Source organism: Seriola aureovittata, chromosome 8 (genome assembly GCF_021018895.1).
Source record: "Seriola aureovittata isolate HTS-2021-v1 ecotype China chromosome 8, ASM2101889v1, whole genome shotgun sequence".
NCBI lineage: Eukaryota > Metazoa > Chordata > Actinopteri > Carangiformes > Carangidae > Seriola > Seriola aureovittata.
The window spans coordinates 4,395,037-4,422,083 of NC_079371.1; the positions used below are offsets into that span (position 1 = coordinate 4,395,037).

Genomic DNA, 27,047 nt, shown 5'->3' on the forward strand with positions numbered 1-27,047 from the left:
ACCTCGCCTGCCCCACCTCCCCTCTCCTCTCTCCTCTCTGCAACACTCTGCACTGAGCTCACCCAGAGACGTTCAGTCCTTGTGGCCGGTTCCTGGAAACAAGAGAGAGGAGTGAGTTTGAGTTTGGAATTTTTTTTTTTTTTTTATCCCCCTAGCACAGCTCAGCTGAAAGGCCAGCCGCAGAGCCCCGGACTTGATTATATCCACATGAGTGCAAACATTTGTTTCTAATCCATTTTATATAAGAAACTTCCAGTGGTGCCGGATGAATACACGCCTCGAGTTCCTCGGAAACGTTCTCAGATCACGTATCTAGAGATTTGAGTTTTACAGATTACGCCTCTCGATTTACGTTTTATTTACATGTAAATAAATTCAGAGTTCATTCTTAATCCTTTGTTTGTTTTGTGACAAGACATTCTTCCTCTTTTTGACATCTTTCTTGTTTAACCAGCATTACTTCTTTTAAATGATCATCTTCCGCCATGCAGTCTGGCTTTAATATTATCATTTGGCAGCTGTATAACAAGCCCATTTATTCCTCCTTTTAAACCTACTCCTCGTCTCCCTTGAGTTTCTTTTTTTTTTTTTTTGTCTGAGAAGTCCCCCACACCCTCCTCTCAACCCCATCAAAGGGCCAGAGCCTGAGAGGCCCCTTGTAAAGTTCAGAAAACAACAGTAAAAGATAATAACTGGGTCTCGTACAAAAAAGGAAGGGAGGGAAGAAGAAGGGGGGGGGGGCACGGCACGGTGAAGTGTGAGTCAAAACATTGCCTTCTAATTCCACCGGCGCTTCATTCGCGACAAAAAAGCACCTTTCAATTAATGATGCTTTGTTTTGTTGTGTCTTACAATGACTCCCATTAAGTCTGCGGAGACTTGAACAAAAAAAATGCAAGAAAAGGGGGGGTGGGGGGGCGTTGGATGAGACCTCACAGAGTTGTATTGCACATCTGGTTCCTTGGTGGAAAGAAGTGATTGATTTGTATTCGGATGACTGGCAGGTCGGAGGATGTTGTCGGTAAACTCGGAGGCTGGAGGCCTTTAAATCCCCGACACTGCTAAATCTGGTTCAGTTAGCAGGGTGAGATTGCACGTCATTCTGCGCATTGTACACCTGGGGGGGGTTAGGGTCCGTTTACTCGTCTATATGATACTATATACCATGAAACGATGGGAATTTGTCTGCTAACAAGCCTTCATGTTGCATATGATAGAAATGTTGAGCCTGACCTGGTGCACAGCGTGTGACGGCCTGTTTCACCCACCAGGAAGTACATTATCAGTTGTCGTGTTGTTTTAAGCCTGTTGATTACAGACAGCGTAGAGTTTTCATAATGATGAACATTTTCCAAAGCCTATAGGTTCTTCAACAGATGTCCTTCTTTCACTGCGAAAATCAAACCGTGGAGCCTTGCTAAAGTATATAATAGTAGACATTTAGTACATCTTGTTATTTGTTATATTAAACTGAACTGTTTATTTACTTTATAGTATTGCAGCTGCAGGTAGAGACGTTTTTGGCTGTTTATGATGGTGCATTCAAGGAAACGTCAGCTTCTGAGACTGAAATGTTCAAGGCTGAACAGCAACTGTTCTAAACAAAGAAATTACACTGATGTCATCCTGTTGTCTGTGTTTACTTAGGATCCGTCCTCTGCCATGTTTACAACATAAAGTCCAACAGTAGCCAACTAGTCGAGTGTCCTTGAGTGCACCAGCCGCATGGAAGTGAACGGAAATCCAAGTACGAGTTCAGTCTGAATATTACTAATAATAAAGCGTATATATTGCCACTGACGCAGCTCAAGGTCCACTAAGTTACTTGTTCTGGAGCTTTCAACTGTTATCACACTGTCTTCATCATCAGACTATAGGAACTCAAACTTTCTATTATTTTAAGCACGACTATTTACGACTTCTGGCCCATGTTGGCTGGCTTGACTCTCTTGGTGAAGACCGTGTGGTATGGTTGAAAGTTCCGGAACAAGCGAGTAAGCAGGCCTTGAGGTCAAGAGTCAAAGAATCAAGAAGAAACTGTCGAGCTCTGTACATTTTTGTCTGTGTAAGAACAAAGCGCGGAGACTTGAACTTCCTGGAAAACTCTAATTTCTTGGAAAACATAACATCCTCCCCGGTGACTCAGTGCTGCACTCGTAGATGTAAATAATAAGTTCGACCAATAAAGCCATCACACCATAATTGATATCTCATACACTCGGTGTGTAACGTCCCGGCTGATGTTGCTGTAGGAGATGCATCACATTCAGGAAGTGATGATGCCATTTCATGGAACATTTATGCATTTTGATGTCGGTACAGCGGCCGGTCAGCCCTGAGAAACGTCTGTTAGCGCCAGACTGGACATTTGTAGCGGTACATTTGCATCTTGCAGCCGAACTGGGGCACCAGTATTATTCCAAAAACCAGTTTAACTTCAGACGCAAAACCTCTTTTTGTACAGTGTCTCTTCTGTCTTTGTTCTACTTGCTTTTCCATGTGTCTTGATTTATCTTTTTACCCATCTTCTCTTGCTCACCTGCTTCCTCCATTTCTCCGTCTACAAGCCTGTTTTACAGTTGCTTTTATCTCACTCTCTTTATTTCATTTCGTTCCTCTCTGGGCCTTCAAATGAGCGTTCTGGTTCGCTTCCCTGCTTCCGGCCTATCTCCTCATCTCTGCAACACTCCTCTTTCTTTCTCTCCCTTCCTCTCCTCCCCTCCCCTCCATCTGTCCTTTCCCCTCTCTCGCTCGGCGCTGTCCATAAATTGTTCGGTATTTACAGTATGTGGCCAGACGCCAGGTTTCCATTAGGTGCTTCGTACCCCGGAGACGGCGCCGGTGGCCTGGGATGTGTTACCTCTGGATGGAGAGCGGGGGGAGGGTAAGGGAGGGGGGGTGAGCATGTGAAAGAGAGAGAGAGGAAGAAGTGAAAAAGAGGGGAAGAGAGAGAGGTGAGCAGCAGTTTTGAAGGGAGAGAGAGAGAGGAAAGGAAGAAGACGAGATAAGACGGATAAGAAACAGAGAAGTGGGTTGGAAGGTAGATGAACATTTACATGCACTCACTGTAAGTGACCTGGGCTGCGACTGAGGTTTAATCTGCTTGGTGACATCTTCAGATAGCTTTGTTTCTGTCCATTCAACAGTCCAAAACCACAACGACATTCAGTTTATAATATATCATAAAGCAAACCAGCAAATCCTCACATTTCAGAATCTGGAACCGGGACATTTTTATTCACTAAACAAACATCAAGTTTGATGGCGATCTATATCCCATGGATCAACTACTCAAACCTGGTTTGTGGTTTCAGTGATCGGGGCATCAGTTTCCCAAGCTACATTTCTCCCTGAGAATCTTTTCTGTTCGTATGCACATGACTAGATCGCAGGCTACAGAGGTAAACATCTGTCAAACTCCAGCCAACAGAGTTTTTGTCTTCAGCTCAGGACCGGCAAACAGACAAAATGGTGCAGTTGCTTTATGAAGTAATTAAGTAATAAGGTTCTAAAAAAATAAAGTAAGGTTGAAGGGAAGAGGACAAATCTGATTATTGAGCTGCTACATGTGTATACACACTTTACAGTAACCAGACTACTATATGGTACAACTTCCTGCATAACCTCATTTCTCACAGTAACCTGGTTTCTTGGGTGCATGTAAATGTAATCAGAGAGATAGAGCCCAGTGTGGGAAAAAAGAAGTGCAGATAAAAAAACGAATACAGGGAGGAAGAGGAAGGTATTGAGGAAGATAAACAAAGAGATAACGATGACTTGCAAAGAGAGAGAGAAAGATGGAGAGGTTATAGAGGATGAGGAAAAGAGGTATGGAGGGATTGCAGCTAAAAGTGAAGATGGGAGGGAGGAGAGGCTGGGTGATGAAGAAAGAGACAGGAAGGATGAGAGAGGGGTTTGGACGAGAGTTTGTCCTTATCTGCTTTATCTCCTCCGGTTGTTCACTGCCGGACTCTCCCCCCCTTCTTCCCTTCCTCCCTCCTTCCATCTGTCAGACAGACAGCTATTGGCCGACTCCCTCTGTTGTTGCTCACTCTGTCCAGAGTCTCCCTGATCCAACCCGAGCCCCCACTTCCTCCATCTCCTTCCAAATATGCTTTTATATTTCACCCCCCCCCCCCCGGACCCCTCGTCGTCGTAATCCTCGTCTGGAAGAACTTGCAGTTCTCTGTTTGACCCGGGCGGTCAGAAAGTTGAAAAGCTCGTCTGCGTGGGTTACATGAGAACATCAGTGACATCAGCGCGCAATCAGAGTTTGTTTGGTCTGTTGCAATTATTGTTGGCGATATGTTTGTGTTGAAGCTGCCACAGATTACAACTGTAAGATACGTCAGAGGGAACCGGACTGAGTTGGATCAGTATATTAGACTGATGGCGATCATTTATTAGAGCTCGCATACTCATTATGTCCAACTTGTATCATATATACTATCCATTTTGTTTCATCGCGTGTTATTGTGTAATTGATTAATAACACCGAACCTGATGCAACTGTATTCAAGAGTTTGCATGTTCACATCCGGGTATTTCAGCTTCCTCCTACAATCCAGAGACATGCAGGTGAGGTTAACTGGTGACTTTAAACTGCGACACTATAAGGATAAGCGGTACGGGTAATGAATGGATTCCATACAGGATTGCTTCTTCTTCTACTACTAACACTATGCCCTGTTTCTTCTTCATCCACTTCTTCCGCTGCTAGTTTCTAAGACTACCTCTACTTGTTGTTTTCCCATTACTTCTGTTCTGTTACTACTTTCTTTCGCTCTTCCTGTTAATACTTGTCGTTAAAACTTGTGTTCAGCAGCTTCAGTCAAACATGTGGATGTGAAATTGGCCTTAAAAAGCCCTTTAGGTTAAATCATACAATGCTAGATACCAAAGTGCTATGATGTATTTATTTAACTCTGCCAAGGTTTATGAGATGTTGGAAAAAAATTAAGATCAGATCGTCTTTATTGGGAATTTCATATCGTGTATCTTCACGTGCATCATGTATCTTACCACAGCACTGCAATAAGTCTGCAAAAGTTCCCTGATTCTACCTCATCTCCTCCTTCCAGGTGCGCTGGTCAGATGTAGGTGGGATGGAGGAGGTGAAGCTGAAACTGAAGCAGGCCGTGGAGTGGCCTCTGAGGCACCCCGAGGCCTTCACCCGCATGGGCATCCAACCACCTAAAGGAGTCCTGCTCTATGGGCCCCCAGGCTGCTCCAAGACCATGATAGCCAAGGCCCTCGCTAATGAAAGCGGGCTCAACTTTCTGGCCATTAAAGTGAGTTTTCATCAATGAGTCATAATAATCAGACTGGTATCGTTTGTTTTCTTTGTCTCGACAAGATTTTGAATAATTATTTGGATCTTTGGATCAGTGGAGGATGAGTTCGAATCAAAGAGGGTAAAAGGGAATAGGGTGTTGTTTTCCCCGTCCTTTATCCATAAATATGAACAAATAATGTATTACAGGTGTAGCTCTTCATATCATATTCTGGGTTGAATGATCTTGCAAAAAAAAAAAAAAAAAAAACACTGTGTATGACTCAGTGAACAAAAACCAGAATAAGAGAATGGAGCTTATCCAAGAACTCACTCAAATGTTATTGCAGGTTTGGTGATGGCCAACATGTTTTGAGTAAGTTTTTAGAAGTGATGCCATTAGCCTGATGATTGATGATGTGTTGATTCAGTTTCATCCTTGAGTCAAGTACTGTAGTTGTGCAATTTGTACTGCAATTTTTTTGGAACTTATAAACCATGCAGCCAAAAAGTTGCTTTGAAATTCAAGTCAAACTGGTTCTGGACATACCTCTTCATATAAGCACAGTAGACGACAAAATGTACAGATTGCTTTCCATTTCAGAATGGTAAAGAGATCCAGTCTCTCACTTATATGATACTTAACCAATCTGAGCATGTTAACCACCTTCACATGACATCAAGTGTGATTCCTTGTGGCTAAAGCAAGAATGTAAGTACCGTGCAAAAACTCTGGATTACGTTCAACACCGATGTTTTCACATTCTCGCTCCAGCTACAGGTTGGTTAGAGTTATGGACAGATTGTGGTTACCACCACCCTGACCTTCACACCCTCACTTTCCGCCTTGCTGCATATATTGCTCGCTACTTCCTGCGTGGCCTCGTGAACGTTGGCATTGGATTAGATTCATCCATTAGGAACGTGGTTCCTAGGAAACCGGGCTGGGTTGAAAGATGTTTCCTTGATGACCTGAAGGCGGTCTGACTTCCTCTGCAGAGAGCTTCTTTGTCTGACCTTCGACCCTGTGTTTGTCCCCTCTCATTCATCACCCCAATCCTCTCCGGCACCCCCCGCTGTCGCCCCTCGCCTCCACCCATCAGGGCCCGGTTGACGGAGATTGATTGATCAGCTTGTTGAATTGTTGATCAGTGGATATTTAGAAGAAAAACAGTTGCCATGTGAGACAGAAAGCTTCGACAGAAGCTCTCAACCAACGACATTAACCCTTCAGCAAATACTTGTTTTTGAATTTAGCTCTGTTTGTTGTTTTTAGCAGTAAGATGCTGCAGTTCGCACCGGGACAAAGTTGCTAAGGTTTTGTTGAAATGCTAACAGACTTATTTTCTTCAACTCTGACTATGTAAATCTTTGAAGTCTAGACTTTTACTGTCACAACAGCTTCGGTCTGTGCAACTGTAATATCCCACATCAATTTTACAGTTGATGCAAATTTACTCAGCAGCCGTTTTAATCTGATGAAAAAAGAACAAGAAAAACTCCTCACATGTTGGAAGGAGCATATTCTTGAATAAATACACTGACGTTAGAGTGTTTGTGCTATTAAATTTCAGAGGAGAATCAGAGGTCAACAATAAAATGAACTAGCTTTGAACAAATCACAGTTTACTAGATAAACGCCTGTAGAAGCGGCTTCTTACTTTTTATTTCACAAATGTACAGTAGCTGAAATTCTTACTGTTTTCACTTTCATGTTAGTGTTGGAGATGTTATCATTGTTTTTGAATGATGTATTGTGTTTTGATACAAAGGTGATAAAAAAGAGTTGTTACTCCGATCTGGTGCAGCAGGTTTGCAGTCGTCAGGAAGAGTATCTGCTGTATGAAAAGGGTAAAAAACATCCTGTCCCTCCGGCTGAAAGCCACTCTCCAGCATCTGCAATAACAGTATCAGGTTTTTCCAGTGCGGCGGTTGCTTTGACATAGATATGTTATCCAGATTTAAATGTGGATACTTTAAAGCTCAGTCTGTTTCCTCTGTGTGAAAAAGCCCTATTATCATCTTGTCAATTTCAGTTTCCTCCCACTGCAGCCACTGAAACACACTCACATCCGCACATGGATACGCACGCACGCACACACACACACACACACACACACACACACACACACAGCTCGTATCTCTACAGTGTCAATGGTTTTCAAACTCACCATGTCCAACCTTTGACTCTGCTACAGAGAGAAGGAACCTGGGATTAATGAGTCAACCTCCACACTTACTGCAGGAGACAAAAGGGCTGGGAGTTAAGTGTCGTCTCCTCCGTCAGCCCGGAGGTGTTGAAAGGGTGGATTGCTGGGGAGGAAGTTCTTCTGAGGGCTTGAGTGGATGTTTATCTGCTTCTGAGCGAGGGAGAGAAGAAGGAGGGAAAGATTAAGAAGTTAAAAGAAGGAGAGGATATAGCAGCTTCAGTCAGTCGAAGTAGTAAGCGTTGGGGTCAGCCGGCTAAATCTGAAAAATGCAGTTAACCTATGACGACGACGTGCAGCGCAAGCGTCTTCACGAGGCCTTCAAAATGTTTCCCGTCCACACTGAAATGACATGAACAACTGGAAAATGGCTTGATCTCTCCCTCCTCCTCCCCTTTCATCAGCGGGATCATAACTCATTTTACAGCTGAACTCACAGTTTATGTCATTGACACATTTCTTTTTCATTTCTACTGTCAGACAACTGACATAAAATAATGATTTGTAGTAACCAATAGAACAGTAAATCCTCTTTTATGCTCACACACAGTATGACAGAATAGACATAAATTGATGACTGCACCTGTGGGACATTTAAAATCAGTGATCTACAGAAACTTAACTTTACTGCTACACGGCTCCCGATCATGTCTGTGCAGTAAGATGTCATCATTTTTGAAAAGCTCAGTTTTTTTATTGTCCACACTGTGTGAAAAATGTGGGTGTGTGGGCGTTGTGTTTGTAGCAGTAAGGCCAGTGGTATTCTCCCAGTAAGATAAGGTGTGACCTGTTTGCAAACACTGAATGAATTGCAGTCCCAATAGAGTAAAGCTGTATTTAGGCTGCAGGAGCCTGTGGGTGACAGTGGGAGGGGACGAGGAGTTGAAACGAAACTTTGAGAAGTTTCAGTCCATCCTGCAAACGCTGTTAATCAAAGATTAATCTGGGTGAATGAGCTCTGAGAACAGACCAGAGATTAGGTTTAGTTATTAGTTAGTATTAGTATTAGTAGTGTTAGTTAATTAAGTGTAGAAATAACAGCAGTAATTACACTGTAACAGCAGTGGTACTAGCAGTGGTGGGGACAGCGGTGGCAGCAATCATGGGGATGTTTTGATCATACAATCACACGGCGGGAAATGTCTTCATGTGCCAGGTGAACCACAGATGTTTACACTCAAACACGAGCCAGTACACACTGAAGCAGTACTGTGCAATTACACCACACACACACACACACACACAAACACCCACACCCTCCTCCACATCCTCCTTGACATTATCACTCTGCGTTATCACTGTGTCCCTCTTTTTTAAAATCCTCAGAAGACGCCACGGAGCAGCGGTTTGTTCCTCCGTGGTCTTGTCAGTTTAAAGCGTTTTCAAACGCGGCGCCTCCCGGTGATACTTCACAAATCACGACCTCGATTAGTCGCCTGAGCCCCGATGATGATGGTGGTCGATACTGATGCTCAAAATCAGATGCTTTAAACTCAACTTCCGGCATCGCCTCTAGGGATCGGATAGCTCAGTTTTTCTTTCTTTACATCGCTAATCAATTCTGCAACCTGTGTTTATCTATTAATATCTTTCATAAACATTTTGTCAATATGTGAAATTATAGACCAAACCTGAACACTTAAATACCGTTCCAACTTTTCTTTCAGGGGCCAGAGTTACTCAGCAAGTACGTCGGAGAGTCTGAAAGAGCCGTGAGAGAGGTAGGTACATTAGACTTCCTCTACTTGATTATCGCAATCACATGGTTTACAATGGTCTATTAAAACTGTCCTCATGTTAACGGACAGTTATGCAGGCTGACATTCTTTCCTGGTGACTTTATCCTCACCAAACTGCAGAGTTAAAACTGTTGTGCCCTGAATATTTATAGTTGTTGACATAATGAACGGATGACCTGAGATGCAGTGTATGACATTAATGAGTGCTGTATTTCCTGTGTATGTTTGTGCGCACTTCTGGCTGAGAGTGATTCACTGGTCCTGTTTAAAGATTTGTCCTGTTTTCCTCTCCTCCATTGTTGCTGGCGCTGCCTGCAGGTGTTTCGGAAGGCGAGGGCCGTCGCTCCCTCCATCGTCTTCTTTGATGAGATCGATGCTCTTGCCAGCGAAAGAGGAAGGTACACCATGTTCTTTTTTTTTTTCTTCTTAATGCCATAGAAAGAGGCCTGTAATTAGAAAATAAATAGTGTCGAAGCAAAGTTCCTTCCCACGTGATAAACATGCATTTCCTCCCTCATAGTTCCCTGGGTAATTGTTCGCCGCTCACCCCTGCTACTGTCCAGTGTTTACTATTTTCAGCGCTGTGCTCATTCATTGTCCAGCGATGACAAATGCACAGTCATCGCTGCGATCTGCTTTAATTTACCGGCCGCAGCCTCTGTCCCCACACGTCCCAACAAAGATTCATTTATGAATGGACGGAGCAAACATCCCAGAAAGTCTGCATGACTGCACTATCAAAGCCAGCCACTCGGTTCCCATGGTGTCCTCTTGGACGTTTGCGGCTTTTCACTGCTGGCGAACACAGAACGCAGTCTTGTCTGCAGGCGCTTTAGTGGGATGGCACAGGGAACATCTGTGGCTTAAAGGAAAGAGGACGGGGGGGCGGACAGAGGACACAGATCGGAGGCACACAAACACTTCATTGTGCCCTTCCACGGCAGATGGGGAAGGCCAAATATGCAGCTTGCTTCCTGGTAAACCAGTCGATGAAACTAAATGTTGTAGGAAGGAGCACAGACAGGCCAACGGGCCGTCCTCATAGCTTTTCTGTGTGGACCCTCAGTCAGAATCTTCAATAGCTACACAGTGTCTGAGACATAACATATTTAGACAAAAGCACCACAAAGCTTCATTTACAGTCTGTTACGACACATTTTTACAGAATCCAACACCAGCTCAGACAATTATTCAAAAGACGTGGTCTCAAAATGTTTTAAAGCAGAAACTATCTGGGACACAACATTAGTGATCAGCTGAAGCTGGAGAGGAAGAGCTGATTTTATATCTTATCTCTTCTGTTTTATTACAGAAACATTCTAGAAAATCATGTGCTGTAAAAGGGGCGAGGAGCGAAGTGTTTTACTTGACTGTATCAAAAGAAAAGAATTGCAGCTCCTGCGATCTGGATATTGCACTTGGCCATAATGCATTATCGAGAATCTTCATCAGTTGTTCAGCACTAATAAATATAATTTTTCACTTTGTAGGAGTTTTTCACTTTGTACCAGTTTCTGTAATGAGTACTCTGGCACTGGCTAAAAGTTCTGAACTCGTGTTTCCAGAATCAAATCATATTTAGGAAGAAGAATAACAATTGCTTTAAATGAGTTGCATATTTTAAGGATTAAATTGAACTGCTGGTAAGTCGGTAATTTATGCATCAGTTCCAACTTTCCAATTCTTAGTCTCAGTTCCTGAGTCTTGTTTTGGTTTTAGATGGGATGTTTTGTAATAAGAGCACTGTTCCTCTTTGCCAACATCTTTATTTTGATGGTCACTGGTTTTTTTTTTCTACCTTTATGTCTCATTCACTTAATTCCTCTAAACTACCAAGCTGGATAAACCGAGCCATTCAGCCGACAGCACTTTATAGAGCATGCATTTTCCCAGAGAAAGCGGGAACCCTGGACTTTGATGTGTAGAGCAGTCTAGACTCATTTCCAATGAGTAGTGGATACAACTGTATTTCAGCTTGTCTTCATCAATCAGTTTTTTTTTTTTTGCCAGTGGGACTGTCAAGTTCCCTCTGCTTTTACAGTATGATTGAGCCCCCCCCCCTTCGCCCTTCTCCCTATCTTTATGTTCAATTTTGTGAATGCACTCTTCCTGAGCCGACTCTGACTCCCCACCCAGCATGAGAGTTAGTCAGCTGAACGTGATGAACGCGGGGCTGGACCTGTGCCTCGGGGCCACTCGCCATTTCAAAAAAAAAAAATGCACTTAGCGCTGATCTATAAAGGATATTTATTGGTCTTCTCTTCCTGCCATGTTTAATCAATGAAGTGGCTCACTCACGCCGGCAAGAATTCAAAACTGTTGACACGACCGGGCGGCCTCGGCTGTACAGTGCATGTGTGTTTTTTCCCCTCTGGAGGCAGGAGATGAGAAGCACCTGTAAATCTGTCAGCCTACCTGCCATGAGTCCAGACTGGTGGAATGAAATGAAGAAGGCAGAAAGAAGTCGTGACGAGCGGGAGAGCGAGAGAGAGACGAAGACAAACAAGAGGAGTTGAGATAGAGGCAGAGGCTGATGGATGAGAAGAGAGAAAAAGGATCAGAGGAAGAATTTCTGCTTTGCTCAGGATTGACTGAAGTCCTGACAGAGAATCTGGAAAGGAAAAAGGTCATTATGATAAAAGGAAAAACAGAAGGATCAGTGGATTTGAAAAGAAACAATAAATGAAAGAGTAAAATGTTTCAGTCTTCTCAATATCTGTCCCTCCTTTGGTCACCCTCCTTCTTTTCTCTCACCCTCATCCCATCTTCTTTCATTTTTTGTTCTCCCTTTCTCTATGGTGCCTCTTTTTCTTTTTCCCCACATCCTCTTTCCTTTCATCTCTCCCTCTGTTACTCATCGCCCCACACACACTGTTCCTCCCCACTTTATTTATTTCTTCCGTCCATATTTTTTCACCTCATATTCTCCCTCTCATGCCCCTTCTCTCACCAGTCCTCCATGCCGTCCTCTTCTTCCCTCCTTCCATTTCTCTACACTATCTCCCCTCACCCAAACTTTCTCTCTCTACCCCCCCACCACCCCACCCCCCTCCTCTCCTCCTCCTCCTCTCCCTTCATATCTCAGTGACAGAGCTCCTTTGTGTTCCTCTGCAGCCTTGTCTCTGCTAATGACGTCTGGCACTTCCGCTGGCCCTGTCAACAGAGACTGTGTGTGTGTTTGTGTGTGTGTGTGTGTGTGTGTGTGTGTGTGTGTGTGTGTGTGTGTGTGTTTGAGTTGGGAAGGGTGTCTGTCTGCACTGCGCTATGGAAAATAACCACCTTGTAGTGCAGTGTCTAACACAGTGATGAGTTTCTTAAAGGACAGAGCTGGTGATATTCTGTGTTGGATTTTTCTTACTATCAACAAACCCACTACGAAAAGTACATCGCTGGTGCAGCCGAGGCCCGACGTGTCTCATTCCTCCGAGCGATAGAGCTCCATTGTTTCCAAAAACTATTAAAAACTCATCTGCGAGCCACACTGTCGCTCTGTGTGACATGTGCCTTCATTACCATGAACTCCGACACTATAGTTTGAGTCAATCTCTCATACGCCATCCCTCCTGTAGCAAATACTCACTACAACGCCAAATGTGTATTAACGTGCAGCTTAAAGAGGCCATCAACATTTCCTCTTGTTTGAGTTTTCTGAGAACTACGCTGCTCATCTGACGAGAACAAAAAAAAAAATTGAATAATGCCAGCAGCAGCCGTTAAGTCAAAGGACGTTATTATGGCTTTTGTTTTTTGTTTTTTACGCCTGATGTAACGCCTGATTGTTTTGTCTTGTTTGTGTCTGCTGTCATGGCAACAGAGGAACATGACTTGGCAAATGGGGACGTCTCAATTTTATTTTATTTCTCACCCCTTGCAGAGTAATTAAGGGTGTTTTAAGATTATTAAATATAGTGCTGGTTCGTTTGGCAACACAAGTAGTTTCCGTTTGTAAGGACAAACACTTAATAGAGGTTAGGGTTACGCCAGGTTAAATGTGAACGCAACGATCGCCACCACCCGCTCCCGGCGGGAAACCACATTTGGCGGCAGAGTAAAACGGTACAAATAGCCCCTTTAACAAAGACGGAACTGCTAATACAGAACTCATGATCGACCATTTCTCATAAAATGAAAGTGAAATGATGAATTTGCTGAAATCTGGGTAAAGAGGTCAAACGTGATGCCTCTGTTCTGCCAATCTGGCAAAGTTTGGAAATGTTAGTTCACGAGTCCAGACAAGGTGACATTTGTTAATCTCTAAAGAAGCGACGTCCTGTTCTCTGCTGTCTTGTGTTTGAGTTCTGTTCAGTAGCATGTCTTTGGCAGGGAAGCTCACTTTTTGCCGCCAAACTAAGAAGAGGAAGAATTGCACTAATGAAAGAACCTGTTAACAGAGCGTCACTGAAACTATGTAAAAGTTCCTCACGAATATTAAAGAACTGGACAATGTTCATTATTATGTAATACTGCAAATATCAGTGATGAGTGAGAGGTTTAAGACGTGTGTTGTATCGGTCTCCTGAGATCAGCGACTCGTACGCTGCTACGTATTTGTATCATTCATCCATCATATATTCATCTCCATTATCTGTATCCTTCCATTTGTTTTCTTCTCATATTTCTTCATTCTCCACTTTTCCTCTATAGTGCACACAATGTCCTTCCTCCCATCCGTCTGTAATTCATCACTTCACACCATCAATAATTTTCTTTTCTACCGGTTTCTGTCTAATTCAGATATACCCCTCTCCGTCATCCATCCTCAGGTTCAGTCGTCCATGCGTTAATCTCACCTCTGCTTCTCTCTCTTTCCATCTTCTCCTCTCCAGCTGTCTAATGTTTTCATCCACCCCCTTCAGCTCCTCGGGCTCCGGCGGTGTCGGCGACCGGGTCCTGGCCCAGCTCCTGACAGAGATGGACGGCATCGAGCAGCTCCGGGACGTCACTGTGCTGGCCGCCACCAACCGGCCCGACATGATCGACAAGGTAAACAGACGCCGGCTGTTTGTCTTTATCTCTCCTTCCTCCTCTTTGGTCTGTGATTGATAAGGTTTGGGGAGATGTTGTGTGTGTGTGTGTCTCCCTCGACTCCCCCTCTCCCTCCCTTCCTCTGTTCTACATGATTGATAAGGTTAAAGGTCGCCTGCTCCGGTCTGTCTTCTTGGACTCTCTCCTATCTGTTTGGATGCTGTCACTCTGTTGTTTTAGTGCAGCTGAATTCAATGCAACAGGAATTTTTACACCATCTTTGGATTTTGGTTCATTTGTATAAAAGTAACCTTGATGTGATTTAGACCCTGTTTTTTGGGGGCTAAATAGAACCACATAACTTCTTGTCCTTCCTATTCAAATGTGTTTCATCATGACGACAAAAGAAATGACTTCAGAAGTTTACAGATATAAAGATATGGACAACTACTACTAAACCGAGTGCGACTCCATACATTAGTTATGTTTTTATCTGGAAAACTAGCAAAGATAGAATATGGCAATAGCGCAAACCAGTCCATCAGGAGGCGGAGCAGGTCGTCCACTAATCCAAAGTGGTGAGTGGTTCGATTCCCGGCTCATCCTCTCCGAATGTAGACGTGTCCTTTGGCAAGATGCTGAACCCCCCAAACTGCCCCCGATGTAACATCAGTGTGTGAATGTGTGCGTGTATCAATCATACTTGTTCCCCAGAGGATTAATCCTGATGACTTTGCTGATCCCCATCATGAGGTCGACTGTTTTCATTTTTTAGTGAAATATGGTGTCAACTATTGGATTGGCCGACGTGAAATTTAGTACAGATTATCAGTGTTGCCCAGACGATGAACCCTAATGACTTTTCACAGTTGGCGTCAGGAGTCTCCAGTATTGGGAGCAAGTAGCTTAGAAATAAGTTGTAAAAGTAAGAACACCTGTTATTCAGCGCTGCTATTCATCTCATACTTTTGACTCGGTCAATTTAAAACTCCTCTCTTCTCCCCCTCCCTGACAATTTGAGAAAAGGGAGATCTCACTATCAGTCTCTTTATTCCTCTGCACCCCTCCGTTTTCTATTTTTCTACCCCTTTTATCTCCCTCTCTTCCCCTTCCCATCCACAAAAGCTTTCTTTGGTCTCTTATCCTCCCATCTCCGTTCTAATGAAATTTCCTGAGTGCTGATCAAAGACGGAGCCTGTGCCTTGTCAGAAAGGACACAGGAAAGGAGAACGTTGTGGCGCTTCTTAAGCTCCCGCTCGGGCCGCCGTCTGTCTCTGTCTTTCTTCCACTTTTTCTTTTTTTTTTTTCTTGTTGGGTCTCTTCCTTCACTCAGTTAAAAAATACCTACTAATGATGCTGTAAGGAAGTGTTTCATTCTAAAGTAGAATATCCATCATTCACACAGTAATAACAGCACATACATTTAATGGAGTGATGTCTGACATGAGCTGAAATTGTTAAGAAGATTTCCATACATTTGCCCCCCCCCCCCGACTCTTTCAGCTCTTCCATTCAAACATCATTTTCTATTTTTTCTTCTGCTAAAAAAAAAAAAAAAAGAAAGAGCCGGCACGACTGTTTTATGTGAACTGGTAACAGCTCACCACAAATCCATCAGCACTTACAGATACTCCTTAGAGAAATCCTCCACATACAAATTTTGGGTAACCCCCCCCCCCCCCCCAAAAAAAAAAAAAAACACTCCGCCCCCTCCCTATTTCGAGCCCACTTGTGGAGAATTGATCCATCACTGTGGTGGGGGAATGACAGCATCTTCCTCCACCTCTGCAACTGCTTGTCATTTCATTTCAAACTCCATTAGAGGTATGGCAGCGAAGAAACAGCCTTTGTGTGTGTGTGTGTGTGTGTGTGTGTGTGTGTGTGTGTGTGTGTGTGTGTGTGTGTGTGTGTGTATGTGTGTGTGTGTGTAAATCTGAGAATGGAGGGGGGGGGTGCATCAAGAGAAAAAGAGGGAGGGAAAGAAACTCTATTAACAGTAGGTAGGGGGTCAAGCCCCTGGGTGGACAGATGGGAAACCCCAGGCGTCCTTCTACAAGCTGGCCTCCCTCTCAGGAAGTGGTCTCCCGGGCAGCTGAGAAATCAGATTACCTCGTCCTGCCCACACCCCCTACTGTGTGTGTGTGTGTGTGTGTGTGTGTTAGTGTGTGTGTGTGTGTGTGTGTGTGTGTGTGTGTGTGTGTGTTAGTGTGTGTGTGTGTCTGTTCAGTGAGTTTCAAGTCATGAATGAATGAAGAACCTATGAGCTACATTGAGAACGGAAGCTGCCAAATGGACAGATAGCCCCCCCCCCCCCCCCCAACCCCCACCCCCCCACCCCTTACTGTTTTAGCACCCAAAGCCGACTTCACCGCCCCTTCGCCACCACCGACACTGACTGTCAGTTCACACCGGAGATGGGCAGGCATTTCCATACCAATAGCAGGATATGATGGGACAAATGAAGATTAATGGGATGCTTGGGTGTCAATGAAGTCATTGTCGGCTCTTGATGGAGCAGAGGAGGCTTCTGGGGGCCTCAGCTGTTTGACGGACAGAGTGGGAGGGAATCGAGAGAGGGGAGAAAGTGGCGTTTACTTTAGTTTGAAAGGAGCAGGCCTGCTGTCCATCAGCTCCTGCTACAGGACAGTGTGGAGTTCCGTTTTTTTTCTTTTATCAGGTTGTTTCTCGAAGTCAGACGCTTGATTTGAGTCAGGAAACACTTTTCCATGAGGAACCTACATCAGAATGAGCTTTTACTCAGACTTTCTGAGTGCAGTAAAATTAGTATAAATAAGTAAGTATTAATAAGTATTCACATTGAAGTCCTTGGAATATTGATATTTTTGTTTTTTATATGTATGAAGTCTTAAATGAAAAATGTGTCATGCGCAGTAGCTTGTTTGCTGATCTGATCTGATTTCCACCGTATAAAGTGAGTTGTAATAATGCTGAAGCCTGAACTCTTATAACTAAGACGTCCTGTCTTTTTACACACAAAATCCTCCAACTTCCTCTTGTCCTTTGAGTTACAACACGACCAGGTCTGCAACAACATACACACACAATGTGACTAATGCAGCTGAATCACGTCTTAACGAACGGATAACAAAAGATAACAGATACATCATTTTCACACAAGGACACGAAGTACTTCCTCTCGCCTTTGTGTCACACAAGTGATAAACGTCATGCGCATTTATTACTTTGTCACAACTACCGGACAAACCAGAAAGTGACACATACAAGTACACACACATAATGTCCAGTTCTAATGCAGCTAATGTCGACCAGTGTGAGTGGTTCAGTTCATTCCTCTGCATGAAACAACCCCTCCCAGCACACACACACACACGCACGCACGCACGCACGCACGCACGCACGCGCGCACACACACACACACACACACACACACACACACACACACCTCCCACTGAGCCCCTCTACCTTTTGAAAAAAAAAAAAAAACTTCTTACACTTCCTCTTCCCTTTGTTTTGCGCCAATCACCCAGGCACACCTCTGACCTGCCATGACCTGGCTGTGGTGATTGATTAGCACCACCAGGAATATTTATCCAGCCTGTTCAGTAGGAAGTACCCCCTGTCACTCTGTTTGTCGAGCAGCTGTCCGTCTGTTTGATCGCACACACAAACACATACACTCGCTCAAACAAGACGTCCCTTTTTACCTTTTTGTAGTTTGTCTAAAGCCACATTTTGAACTCTTTTTTTTTTTTTTTTTTTTTCCCTTTTTCCAGTTTGTTATTGCGAATCCACAGGTAGTTTATTCCTCTACAAAGGTAGTGCTGGTTTGTTGTTTCACTGAATGATCTATTCGTTTACCCTAACGCGCACCCGAGCTTCATCCATGCTATCAGCAGGCAGGGCTTCTTACAGTGGGGAAGATTGGTAGCAGATGGGTCTTTGTTTGGGATCAGAAGTTGCCAACTGGGCTCTTATTAGATCAAGGAGCCAAAACAAAACAGAGGCAGAAGAATTAGAGTTGATAGAAAGGACTGGATGTCTGTGAGAGACTTCACATAGGAGCGGTTCTCCTGGCTGCATTGTGCATACGACGGTGACAGTAAATAAGCTCGTCTCAAAGTAATTTTTCCTCCACTTTCGGCACTTGTGTTGTTATTCCAAGGAAAAAAGATGAGGGGAGGGTGACTATGTTTTTTTTTGATTAATCATTTAATTTATAAAATGTCAGAAAATAGTGAAAAAGCCAAGAAATCTTATCAACTGCCACTAATAGTCAATTAAAAATGGAATGAAACGGAACAAAGCAGTAAATCTTCACATTTGAGAAGCTGCATGGAACCAGAGAGTTCTTGCCAGTTTTGCTTCATAAACAACTTGATGAATGTTTAAAATTATAAGCAAAAGTCGGCTGAACAATGGATCATATCAGCACTGCTTATTTTTATAGTTGCTTGATGCTAACGCAAGTCACAGCAGTCGCTGTTTTTCAGCAACTAAGTCGGTAAAGCAGCACCTTGGTCGTCGAGTGTAACCCGGCAAACTGCATCTTATCCAGCAGGTCGTCCACAGTCACAGCTGCCTCTTGAGTTACGATTGATTTCACTTGTGATTCACCCAATATTCATTTGTGAACACAAGATCATATCATTCTCATCACCCAAGTGCTTCTAATATTATTATTTTATAAATAAAAATGTTGTTCAACTATAACCGGACTGACAGGCCTGAGCACGGTGGCCCACCCACTAACAAATCTTATCTGCCTGTTTTACTCACCTTGTTGTGGGTGAAACTGTGCCAGAGTGCTGTTTGAGTCAGGTAACGGCTCCGCGGGCATGTTACCATGCTGGAAGAATGACAACAAATAAATGGTTGTAGCACCGTCTCTCCTGGTGGGACTGTTCGCCAGAAACCGCTGAAGTGAGCTTCCGTCTAATCATTTGCAAAATTACGAAATTGGGCACAAAACATATCTGAAGACCTTTTGTCTGTGTGTGTGTGTGTGTGTGTGTGTGTGTGTGTGTGTGTGTGTGTGTGTGTGTGTGTGTGTGTGTGTGTGTGTGTGTGTGTCATCATGGTAAAATGCGGTCCTGGGGACACCTACTGTAACGGGAACTGCCACAGAGGCGGGTTTGAGTCATTTGCCAGGTGTTTCTCTGTCTGTCTGTCTGTCTGTCTGGTCTCTAGTTTCTGGCAAATGATAAGTGACACAAAAATGAGGCAGTTTCTTTGTTGTTGTTTTTTTAAATTAGTGCCTCCACAAATAAAAGGTCAGTATTACATTTTTTTTGTTTTGTCGTCTCATCTTCCAACAGTGTGACTAGTCAACCACCAGATCAGACTGTCTCGTCTCCTCCACCGAGACACTCTGATGTCGTGCGTTAGCTTTTCTCTCCCCTTTTCATGTCTTCAGGCTCTTCCCTCTTAAAACCAGCATCCTGTACTGTAGTGTGGCCTCTGAACAGGAGATGGTGCCAAACTTGACATGGGTCAGTTCCTCTGACAATTATATTCAACACTGACAGACTAGAAACTTGCCAGACCTCTATGTTGCTTAGTGGACAAAAGTAAGAAACATCTGCAGCTCCAGGTTCAGTTCCTACTGAGGACAAGTTTGCGCTCATAGTGATAAAAGGAATTTAGTGAGAAGTAATGGCTAAATGTCTGATGTAGCCATTTTTTTTTTTTGTGGTTGGAAACAGCAGGAAACTTGTCACACTAAATAAATCTTTACCACATAAAAACAGGCTGAAAAGCTGAGTTATGTCTCCAGGAGCTGTACATGTTGTATTATTTAATCGTCTGTACAACTGGATTATGACACTTTGTGCTGCGCGTACTGTATAGCAGCTCTACATTTTTCGTGTTGTCTTAGTTTAGCAGTAATTGGGTTTGTTCTATCCAGTGTTTTAGTCGTTCACTGAGATGTAGCTCTGCAGCGTGATGCATCACACTGACACTTGAGGATAAAGCACGAGGTCTTATGAGATGTTTTATGAGTCCTCACAGTCTTGTGGTCTCGTGTCCTAACGTCCTTCCAGGAACAACAAACTAGCGTTGTAATTGTGCAACATGTGACTACTTTACGGTCACAGTTCAAAACGTAGGCCATGCTTGCTTCTGCAGACCCACCAAACTCCCACATTTACGTCCTCTAAGAGCACGAAAACTACATCTTCCACTTCCGCGCGCTTGACCGCAGCACATCTGGCCGCATGTCCTCCTCGCTGACATGTACATTAATGAAAGGTGAATTAATTCATGAAATCCTTCTGTAGCCTACTGGGCTTCAGCAGGAGTGATACAAAGTAAATACCTGACATCAGGCCAGTTTGAGCAGCCTGAACATCTGCCAGTGCTTTCCTAGCCAGTCTGGACGTTGCTAATTGTAATCACACTTGAATTCCTCCAGACTGTAATTAGTGGGCCACTTGGTAAATATTCGGGCATTAGCTAAGAGTGGCTTTGATTTTTTTTTTTTCCCCTCCTCTCTCTTTTGCATTTGCAGCTCACATCAGTGCCTCCGTGTGTGTGTGTGTGTGTGTGTGTGTGTGTGTATGTGGCTTTCCATTCATCTATGCTCGCATGCTGGTATCCCAGATCTTAATCAGTGGTGTTTTGCAAATGATTTATGCTTATGCTATCACCTGCCTGGTGAACCAGAAAGGTGGGGCTTCCCGCCTCATGGCTACTGAGAAAGTGTCACGGAAGTTATTAATCATTTCAAAGAAAATCAAGTCAATTTCGATACACTTTGATTGGAGGTGATTTGATTGGACTTTAATGTGGCAAAGATTCTTTTCTAAGTTATTTACTCTTTAATCTTACTCCTTTGGTTTATAAAATGTCAGAAATGAGTGAAAAAATGACTCAAAAGTAAAGTCTTCAAATTGCTTTTTTTGTTAGTCCAAAACCAGAATATCTTCAATTTACAAATATATAAAACAGAAAATGCTGGAAAAAACTGATGTTTTTTTTTTCCATTTTCGCTTGATAAATTATTAATATAAAAAACAAATACTGGATTTCAAGGTTTATTCTTGACTTTGGAAACAGCCGTTGACAAAACAATCCCACCTCAATGTCCATTTAGCAGCTGTGCTGTAGCTTTCGAGCGTGTCACACAGTTTTCCTCCGCAGATCAAGGTTCATCAGTGGTCATGGAGTTGTAGAAGTTTAACTCAAATGTTTAATTAAAAACTTTCCATGCATGTTGTCTTAAAAGTGGAGTTTTGAAATTCGTTCTTGCCCTTTTAAACAGCAGCTGATATAAAAATTCTTGTTGATTAATTTTCTACCGCTCGACTAATTGATTAATCATCTAATGAAACCCTGTGTGCGAATCTAACGCACATTGTGCTTCTGTTTGTGCGTGTTTGCTCATATGAACGCCTCTTAAATCCTTCTTCCTTAAAGACTGCACATTATGACTTAGGTGAAGAAAGCCTCCCTTGAACACTCAAACATTTCAGTCTTTGTCATGTGGCCTCACACGAGGGCACTGGAGGATCCTCAGAGTTTCGCTCCGTGAACACCTTTTGTTTCGCCTTTTCTTTGGCAGAAACCTCCACCTGAGCCGTGCCTCCACTCAACAGGAAACAACCCTTAGCTAAAAGAGCAGCTATAAGCCCGCCAGTCAAAACAGGCCATATTTTATTTTGTGTTGGCCTGACGTTATCATCTCGCAAGCTTTGCGCTCCTCTCGTGACGAGCCAAGCATGATGGAATCTCTATTGGTGCTGTCTTAAAGGATTAGAGCTTATTCACTGTTTTTTCCTGACTGCACAGTTCTGAATAGGGCCTCCGCTGCCGCAGTACAGGGTGTCCCGCTGAAGCCGAGCTGAACCGCCGATATTACCCGCGCCGTTATTGGTTAGTTTCTCTGCTCTAAATTTAACTTCATAACTGTTTTCATCCCGAGCACACTGTTCTAAATTAGCTCTCTACATTAGCCAATAGCTTGTTTTGGTATTATTCTCTTTGCTTGAACACTGTTCTCTCACTGTCATGTTTTGAGTATTTCCTGCCCTGGTTATGTTTCGAAGATGCAGTAATGAGAAGGCAGAGTGAGAGTTTTGGCTTGTGGCTTAGTGAAGCTACAGTGGCAAGAGAAAACAAAAAGCGTGTGTGTGTGTGTGTGTGTGTGTGTGTGTGTGTCTTTGCGAGCACGTAATGGGATACCACCTAGGGATGGATGAGCTCTGGAAAGCTGTGTGTATGTGTTTGTGAGCATTGGGGGGAGCAGGATCCCCAGGCAAGTATCAAACTTCAAGGGCTGTATTAGTATCAGCTTACACATGTGCGCATCCAAGAAGACACCGCAAAAAAGCCTCCAATCCCGACCAGACGCCAGCAAAAAACCTGCACCATCACACTTCCTCTGGTTATCTAGCTGTAAAGAGATTTAACTCGGTGGAAGAAAGTGAAAGAAACGCTTTCTATAACATTGAAGGAATTTCTTTTCAAATATAATTTACCATGTACAGTTGAAAAAGACGCTATAGAAAGTAGAACATTTAAATCATGGAAAGAAACTGCTTATGATTTTAATGTAGTATGTTGTTGTCAAACTACATCTATTGGTTTTTTCCCAACACTTTTTTCCCCTTATTTTGTGACAAACTTTATGTTGAAGAAGAAGAAGTATAAGACATGCCTTTTTATAAATCAACAGACACTCTGTACCTCCGTCAGCTACTCCTGTGTTTTGGTGAGCAAGAGAGAGAAAGACATGAGGATAGTGGAGGGAGGTGTGTGCGTGGGTGTGCATGTGTGTGTGTGTTGAGGAGGATGGAGGGAGGGATAGGGAGGAAATGAGGGCTCTTTGTGCTCTGCTACCTGGCAGACATCTCCAGCATGTGTCGTCTTGCCTCTTGGCAAACCGAGACCACCGGCGCCCTTGGAATGCTCTCAGTTCAGGAAATCTCGTTTATTCTCATAAATGCTGCTCCTAACCCCCTCCTGCAACAGTGCTGGAGAGCTGCTATATTTTCCTCTTTTTATGTATTTGTGTGTCCTTCTTTATTGTTTCTTAATTGTCTTTCTGTATTTTTTTGTCCTTTATTTGTCTCTCAATCAATGTCTTCTTTGTTGTATTAACGGAGGTTGTTATACTAAATGATGGTGGCCAATGTTACCAATCAGTTAGCATGGAAATAGTAGCAAATATATATATATATATATATATATATATAGTTTTAAATAATCAGATATAAATGTACAAAGTTGGTTCGTGGAGGTACATTATTCCTACCTGAAAAAGATTGGATGTCACTTCACACCAACTTTGCTTATTTAAAATAAAAATAAAAAGTTCGGACAACAGATGTGTCACAGTGACACAGTGTCGTGTCTTTAGCGCTACAACCTCTACACACAGTAATAAGACCCGAACTCAACCTGAATAATGTCAACCACTGTAGCTAGAAGTTAAATTTATCAATATAATGCTGTGTGTCAATGCTAATGCTAGCTTCCGTTAAATGCATCATATACAGTGCTAGCTTACATTGACGGTGAGCTAGTTAAGTTAATTAGCTAGCTAACCAACTAGCTAAGTCGTTGGTTAATTAGCTAGCTATCAAGCTAAAATGTACATGATTCAGAAAACTTGATCAGTGCCGCATCAAAACTTGGACAGAAGTTAACTGTCTTAGCTCAACTTTTCTAAATACATTTTAGCTGTCAAACAATGTGCTGCGTTCTGGCTAACGTTAGCTCAGTGTGAGGAAACATCACTTCATTATTTATTTGAACCATTGGGAGATGGTAAAATGAGAATAATGACAAATTAAATGTTTGCCTTGTGGGGAAAAAAATGAAATAACTGCCACCATAACAACTTTCCTGAGGGGTAAAACCACTGTGCGGTGTTTTAGCATCTGATAAACCTTGAAACTCATGGATCTATTACTCAAATATGGCGACATCAGTGTGATTTTAATCTTTCAAATCTATCTTTATCGCAGGTATTATATTTAAGCAAACAGGCTGAATAGGTAAATATACTGTATGTGCCACATCACAGGACATTAACCAGCCTGCCCGAGGTTTTTCTCGGTCGTGTAAAAACCAGGGAGTAGGAAGGAGTCATCATTCGCCACCATCAGGATACAGTCAGACCCACATACAGAATAGAAGCTGGTAGGGGGCCAACTGGGGGGGGATACAACAAATAATACTCCCTTTGTACGTTCCAAATATCCCCTGCTGAAGCCCCCTGAGGAGATCCCAACACCACATTAAGAGCTGCTTACAAGTGGATAAGGTGTAAGTTTTGGGGGGATTTGAAATGGGAGTTGGAGGCGATGGGGGTTCAGTTAATGTCGCAAAAGGAGCTACAGTGTGTCTCCTTTTTTTTTTTTCCCTGTGATAAAAAGCAGGTTTGTGCTCCCTTTTCTTTTTCTTTTTTCTTTTTGTTCACCTCAACAAGGTCCAGTCCTACGTTTGGAGAATGGCTAAACAAATGGGCTATTATTTGCTGCAGTCATTTCAGAGGCGCACTGGTCAGGCCGGGGGAGTAACGGTATCCCGATGTACATCCTCTGCCGGCATCAGTCGTCCTCATCAAGATTTAAGTTACCCATTGTAGCTGAAATGAAATCAATCCCACCAGGGGCCTTCTGTGAGGAGGACCATTTGCCTGTCAGAGCAGGAGTTGAGTTTCCATGTACCGGAGCTGCATGTATACAGTATATCAGTGTTGGTTAAGCATGTGGTTAAGTAGATTCCTTTGGATAATATAAGACCTTCTTCTGCTTATTGTTGAATAATTAACCTTAGGATCAGGGTTCAACTAATGATTATTGACTAATGATCTAATCTTTTTTTCCAATTCATTATTTTGTCTGTTGATGTCGCAAAATAGTGAAATAAAAATCCAAAGTCCCCGAAGGTTACATCCTCAAATTCCTTGCGTTGTTTGGCCAACAGACCAAAACCACAGTCCTGCCTTTACAGTGATATGAAACTCTGCGTGCAGCCTAAACTTTGTGACCATGGGGAATGTATGCATAGCAAGTGCGCCAGCTACGCAGGCTCCAGATAACAAAATAGTCTTATTTTCAAAAGAGGTTGTGCGAGGATATCCAGTATTACCCACATTTATATGACAAAGACAGCCAAATAGCATTGAGCTCCAGGCCCATTTCTCTTATTCTTGTTCAGCGGTCGCATTATATTTACTCTTTCTGTCTTCCTCTCGTTCTCTTCTTCTACTTATTGAATTCTATAATAGTTGGCAAACAACATTTTTGGTGCGATGTTCCACCAACATCTGGAAACAGAGGGTGGATTGGAAAATGAGCATGCGTGGAACACCGGACCGACCCAGACCCTCAACTGCAGCATGAATTGGAGCTGCATGTGTGACCGGAGAAAAGTCTGTAGTCGTCTGCAGACCTGAAAGTATGTCTGTGCCTTTACACTAGTGAAGACGATTTTGTATTTGAATGGAAGTACCCAGCTTTGTGTGAGGCTCCGTTGGTGCACACCTCTAAACTTTTGATCTGAATGTAAAAATGATCATTAGCCACAACATATGTGCTGATAGATGATTGGACCGGCCTGTCTCCTTTTGACAACTTGAAATTAATAGCTACAGCATGAACTCTGAGATCAGGTTGAGCTACAAAAATAAAGTGAGACAGAAACATGTCTGAGGTCCTCGAGGCCCCGTGGCCCTGCTGCAAGGACTTGGCAGATGCCTTGGAAAGAGGATGACGGCGCAGTGTCACTTCATTTCCTCTTTCACAGGCTCTGCTTGATGAATGACCGTGTGAAAGGCGGCCGCTTCGAAGGGCTGGGACTGCAGCTATGTGTGTGTGTGTGTGTGTGTGTGTGTGTGTGTGTGTGTGTGTGTGTGTGTGTGTGTGAGAGTGTGTGTGTGTGTGTGTGTGTGTGTGTGTGTGTGTGTGTGTGTGTGTGTGTGTGTGAAGGTGTTGCAAAAATGGTCACCAGCACTTTTTTTTTTTTTTAGCTTGTCATCTCTGAAGTCAAAGTAATTTATGGCTGTCAGGAAGTCCCCAGAAGCACTCTCATGCCTGAAAAAACCTTGACTTGGGTCAGATGGGTGATGAGGGGAGGAGGGGGGAGGTGAAGAGAGTGTCACACCCTCCAAATACTCTCATGAATTTCATGGGTGTGTCAAAGGGCCATGGGGAGGTCTCATCCTAAATCCTGTTGCCTGAGAAATGAAAGAATTTCAGCGGTCGCCTGGGTCCACTGTCCACCGGGCCAGACCCCAGAACTAATCTCTTTCATCTCCTCTTCTTGCTGGCCGGAGGGGGGGGGGGGGGGGGGGGGGGGGGGGGGGGGGGGTGTTGGGATGAGGGGATGCTACGGTCTCTTCCACCTCCTCCTCCTCCTCATCTGGGATCTTTGCTTCTGCTGAACAGATCGCCTCAGGGAGATGTGGCTGAGCCCTCCTTCTCTACCGTCCTTCCCTCTTTGCTCTATAACTCCACTGATCCCTCTGCACTGCTCCCCAACCTCCCTCCCTCCCTCCTTCCCTCGCTTCTCCTCTAAGCCTTCCCCCTTGCTCCCTCCCTCCCTCCCTCCTTCCCTTCCCCTCCTCTCCCTCCGTGGGCCTCTGAGCTGGACTGCCTTCCCTTTGGCTTTCCCCTCTTCCTTCCTTCCTCAGTTCCTCCACTAATAGCTCCCTTGTTCCTGACTAGTCAGGGCTGCCAGTTGAGCGGTCATTCGTGGAAGATTCATTCGCGGCACGGTAATTGTAAACAGACAGAAAGAGAGAGAGAGAGAGAGAGAGAGAGAGAGTGAGGGACGTTTGAGCATTAAACCCACTGGTCACAGACAGAAAGCAGAATGAAGGAACTCTCAACTCTGTCCTCTCTATCTTGGACTCCTATTTCATCATCCCCCTCC

At 43.6% G+C, this 27,047-nt stretch overlaps 1 protein-coding gene across 1 annotated transcript in view; it reads left to right on the forward strand.

Annotated features, from left to right (window-relative positions):
- afg2a (AFG2 AAA ATPase homolog A) overlaps positions 1-27,047 on the forward strand; it is a 110,176-nt gene that overhangs the window by 21,247 nt on the left and 61,882 nt on the right. The window contains 4 exon segments of the mRNA XM_056382292.1: positions 5,082-5,291; positions 9,147-9,200; positions 9,537-9,616; positions 14,075-14,201. Of these exon segments, the coding sequence (XP_056238267.1) occupies positions 5,082-5,291; positions 9,147-9,200; positions 9,537-9,616; positions 14,075-14,201 (471 nt within the window).